This window comes from Octopus bimaculoides, chromosome 1 (assembly GCF_001194135.2).
Source record: "Octopus bimaculoides isolate UCB-OBI-ISO-001 chromosome 1, ASM119413v2, whole genome shotgun sequence".
Taxonomy (NCBI): domain Eukaryota; kingdom Metazoa; phylum Mollusca; class Cephalopoda; order Octopoda; family Octopodidae; genus Octopus; species Octopus bimaculoides.
In genome coordinates, this window is record NC_068981.1 from 173,155,616 (window position 1) to 173,160,512 (window position 4,897).

At 37.7% G+C, this 4,897-nt stretch overlaps 1 protein-coding gene across 1 annotated transcript; it reads left to right on the forward strand.

Annotated features, from left to right (window-relative positions):
• Nucleotides 1–1,761: 1,761 nt before the first annotated feature.
• Nucleotides 1,762–2,802, forward strand: LOC128249111 (uncharacterized). The gene has a single exon (XM_052971986.1). It carries the CDS (start codon nucleotides 1,762–1,764, stop codon nucleotides 2,800–2,802), a length of 1,041 nt encoding a protein of 346 aa, XP_052827946.1.
• The last annotated feature ends 2,095 nt before the right edge of the window (nucleotides 2,803–4,897 follow it).

The window sequence follows — 4,897 nt, forward strand, 5'->3', positions numbered from 1 at the left end:
TTTGCAATGTCCTGTACCCAGATATGCACCTATACATACAGGTGGATGTCGGTATGCACATACCTGTACGTATATATGCATATACTCATTTACTTTTGTTTTTATATATATATATATATATATATATTGTTGTTTACACACCCGTCTTCGTCTTTTGTTTTTTTTTTGTAAATTCTCACTATATATATCTGTTAGGCACGCAGTGACCGCCAACACAATGTTATAGTCGAGTCTTACTGCGTGTCCTGACAATATATGCCTAGCTTGCCTACAAAAGTGTAAGGGGGCCGTTGAGATTTGCGCGGTGATCGAGGAAGGGGAGAACACAGTTGTGTAAGCGACAAATATGGAGTGGCAGTGGGAGAGTAACATTAATATACAGTTGTCATTCAGAGATACACACGTGCGCGCTTTCAATTTCTTTCTGTCTCGCTCACGCCTCTTTCTCTGTCTCTCGCTCACTTTCTCTCACTCTCTTTCTGTTTGTCTATTTGTCTGTTTGTCTGTTTCTCTCTGTGTCTGTCTGTCTGTCTCTCTCCCTGTAACACACGCACATACACACACTCACGAATCTATAGACAAGTATTTGACAAAGTTTAAACCGAAATTATCCGGAAATAACCGAAGTATTCCTTTTTTCGATTTATGAACAGACGATAAAGAAGTTATCGTCGGCTAAATACTTAGAGTTAAATCACTTTTCTTTTCACGAAAACGACGTTTCAAGTCAACATTGAAGGTGAAGTACCTTATTAATTTCGTTTTAATTATTTACAAAATTATAATCACTCATTCATCTATCTCAAAGTTAGAAAGATATATTTCTAAAGGAGAAATTGCTATCAGTCAGTATCTTATCCCTTTTGGTCCTGTAATTTTCCCACGTTCTGTTCTCAAAACCATCTAAAGTTTAAAGTGAAGGTGAAGTTCTTTACTGAATTTATTGAAAAATATTCAACAATTACATTAATTTATTAATTCCCCCCTTTAATAAGGACATCAGTGGTGGTAACTATGTTCAGAGCTGTGTCACTCTAGCTCAAAAACAGCAGAAATTACTGAACTCTTCGGGAAGAGTCCGTACGATACATATACAATAATTGAAAGTATTTTCATTCTTTTATTCTGAAGTGTACAATGCAGGAATACCAAGCATACATCAGTAGAAATGGAACATATGGCGGTAATGTTGAATTAGCTGCCATTAATGAATTGTACAATGTTGCAATTCAGGTTCATCACAAAAATGAAGATGAAATTATTTTTCCTCTGTTCACCGTTTGCGGTCGAACATTTACAGAAAGGAAGATTTTAGTGTTATATAGTGGCGAATTTGACAACGACCACTATGATGCTCTCTTTCCCATAAACAATCTGAAAAAAATTTTCCCCTGGGCTCTACGTGCAAACCATGTGAAAAGTGTGGTGTTAGGAAGAGGAATAAAGAATCATTAGGTATGTGTTCTTCTAAAGGTGAAGTCCATTTACCAATATTTGAGCCTCCAGAACATATAAAACATCTTCTTTTGGGTACCACTTCAGAATCAATATGTGTGTGCGTGTGCATGTCTGTGTGTGTGCGTGCGTGCGTGTTCACGCGCGCGCATGCATGTGTGTTTACTTCTCCATTTTCTATGTTTTAGATACCAGATATTACAATTTCCCTTGTGTATTGCATATGCAATTTCTATCCACAAATCACAGGGAATAAGCGTCGATGGTGTCATTCTTGATTTGGGGACCGGTGTTTTCTCCGACAGTATGGCTTATGTGGCCTTGTCCAGAGCTCGCAAACTGCGCACTGTTCACTTAATTGATCTTGATCCATCGAGTTTGATCATGTGCGATTCCAGCGCTTGGAAAGAATACAACTATTTGAGAGAGCACATTAATATGGAGCCACTTCCATTGTGTAACGTGAGGCTTAAAATTATTAAACTGGCTAAAAAGGCGACTAAGAAGAGTAAAGTTGCCTTTAATATGGACAGTGAAATCATCAGCTTGCCGAAATCGAAAAAGGCTAGAATTGAGAACACGGTTGCAAAGCCGTACATCTCGCTAGTGCGTTTTTTTTTTGTGAACAGCACGATACAGGTTATCCGCCAGCTGCCTTTGTTGGCCAAATACATGCAGTCCAGAAATGATATTGTCATTCGTGAAATTCACGATATTACATCTTCATCTGGAACTAAATCGGTAGCCAACTCGAGAAATATTATCGGCAGCAGGTTTAACAATGGTACACAGCAGTGTGCGCATGATTTTTGGAAGCACATTTATCATTTTCTGCTTGAAAATGTTAAACAAACGTTCATGTTTGAGAATGCATTGCTCAGGTGCACCAGAAAACACGAGGCCAAATGCCCCAAATTACAAAATAATGAGTGTGATTGTGCATCGACCAACGGCTGTGACACTTCCACGAATACGACCGATCTCAAGTCTGATCTGACGCTGAATCTTATTAGTGTTCGGCAACAGTTTAAGAGCTTGCTCAAAAATGAGGCTTCGATTATCAGGAGGTGCAGTCTGTGTGGCATTGACACCGAGCACACCGGTATAGTGAGCTACATGTTCCCAAGCACTATGCGTTACCTGGTTGTTTATTTGAACAGATTAAAATATATAGACAATCAGATGGTCAGGATTAATTCGGAGTTGATAAATTATTCTCCAAATAAGCAGAACATTTACGACCAGAGATTTCGATTAATCAGCTCAGTGTTGCACACGTTGGCTAGTGCGGACTCCGGCCACTACACCAGCATCGTTCGCAACCAGGACAAATGGGACATCATTTGACGATGCCGTCTTTTCCAAGCAGTATATAGCTTTCGCGTCTAAACTGCTTAACAACTACTTGTTCTTGGAAAAATTGAATTGAAATGAAATTAATATAAAGCAACAAGCATTATTTGATAAAGGACTTGCTTGACGATCAGACAGGAAATGATATATATATATATGAGAGATATAACTTTTATATGACATATATATATATATGAGAGATATAACTTTTTATCTCTATATAGCGCTTTATTTGAATAGCTTAAGCGCATTTTTGAATTTATTAGGATAATATGAATCTGGTCCCGCCATTGAGCTATATTATCTCAGTGGTGAATGACTGCCATTTTTTGACTTTTGGGAGGTTGTGGATCGGGTTCGCAGCTTTTATGGCGACTTTTGTTATAATATTGGAAAGTTATGTCACTCGACCAGATTCTTGTAACCATTTTATCTCTCCGTATGATAATAAACAAATACGACAATTATTTTCGATTTTATCGTACATTTTTTTAAATATTGTGACAGTCACACAATTTCAATTGGTCGGCGTTCGGGTGTCAGTTTATTAGAGGCTGCCACATCATTAGGAAAAATGCGGTACATATACAAAATATCACAAGCGTTGCTTTAAAAAGTACGAAACTAGAATTGAAAAATGCGCATGCTCAAAAGGGTTACAGAATGTCACAATAAACCTTAAAAGGTATGGGACTAGCATTGCTACTCAAAAATATTGGAATCACTATAGGTTGTACATTCTGTGGCATCCTTTTATCACAAGAAATGTGTTTAGTTCATCGAAATTAAGTTATATTAAAAATTACGTTAAAATATCGTATTCTCAATTTTCGCAAAACAATTGTGTACAAATACTAATGACATCTTGAATGATAATTTTTATAAATTCACAAGTAATCAATCAAAAATAATTTAGTAATAATTCGCATAATATGTGTATCATAATGCGAATTATCTTTGCTTATAATTATTTCGGTTTCGTACTTTCGCTGTTATATAGATTCGACTTCAGTGGAGGCGCAATGGCCCAGTGGGTAGGGCAGCGGATTCGCGGTCATAGGATCGCGGTTTCGATTCTCAGACCGGGCGTTGTGAGTGTTTATTGAGCGAAAACACCTAATACTCCACGAGGCTCCCGGCAGAGGATGGTGGCAAACCCTGTTGTACTCTTTCACCACAACTTTCTCTCACTCATACTTCCTATTTCTGTTGTTCCTGTAATTCAAAGGGTCAGCCTTGTCACACTCTGTGTCACGCTGAATATCCCCGAGAACTACGTTAAGGGTACAAGTATCCGTGGAGTGCTCAGCCACTTCTTGCACGTTAATTTCACGAGCAGGCTGTTCCGTTGATCGGATCAACTGGAACCCTCGACGTCGTAAGCGACGGAGTGCCAACAACAACAACAGATTCGACTTCATCATAAATCCATTTTTTAAATAATTATCATGGTAATTTGCATTTTTTTAATATACTTTGGTATGAAGTGTATTATACTGAATTTACTTATTCGAAGTTAAGATCATATTTTGTACATTTTCAAATTTTTATATTAAGATATCGTAATTCACACATAGGTCTCTTTTCGTTTTAAGATGCCACAGAATGTACAACCTATAGTGATTCCAATATTTTTGAGTAACAATGCTAGTCCCATACTTTTTAAGGTTTATTATGACAGTCCGTAACCCTTTTGAGCGTGCGCATTTTTCAATTCTAGTATATACTAGCAGAAATACCCGGCTTTGCCCGGGTTAAAGAGAATAATGAAATCTAAAAACGCCGTCTAGACTACGCAACCCTCAACTGTTAGTAGCTACGATACCATATTTCTACATTAATAACTCTCCAATCCATGCCAGCATGGAACATAGACATTAAGTGGAATGCCAGTCTCTCATCTTGGAGGGCCTTGAAATCAATGTTACCAACTGGGGACTATGTGTGTCGTAGTGATAATAAAAAGACCCAAAGGAGGTCTGCAACGAAATAATTTTACTCAACACTTTGCAAGTGAATCAGTGGAGGCAAAGATGCGTCTCATTTACTTGACAATTTATGCACCACATTGCAGAAATCACAATGTAAG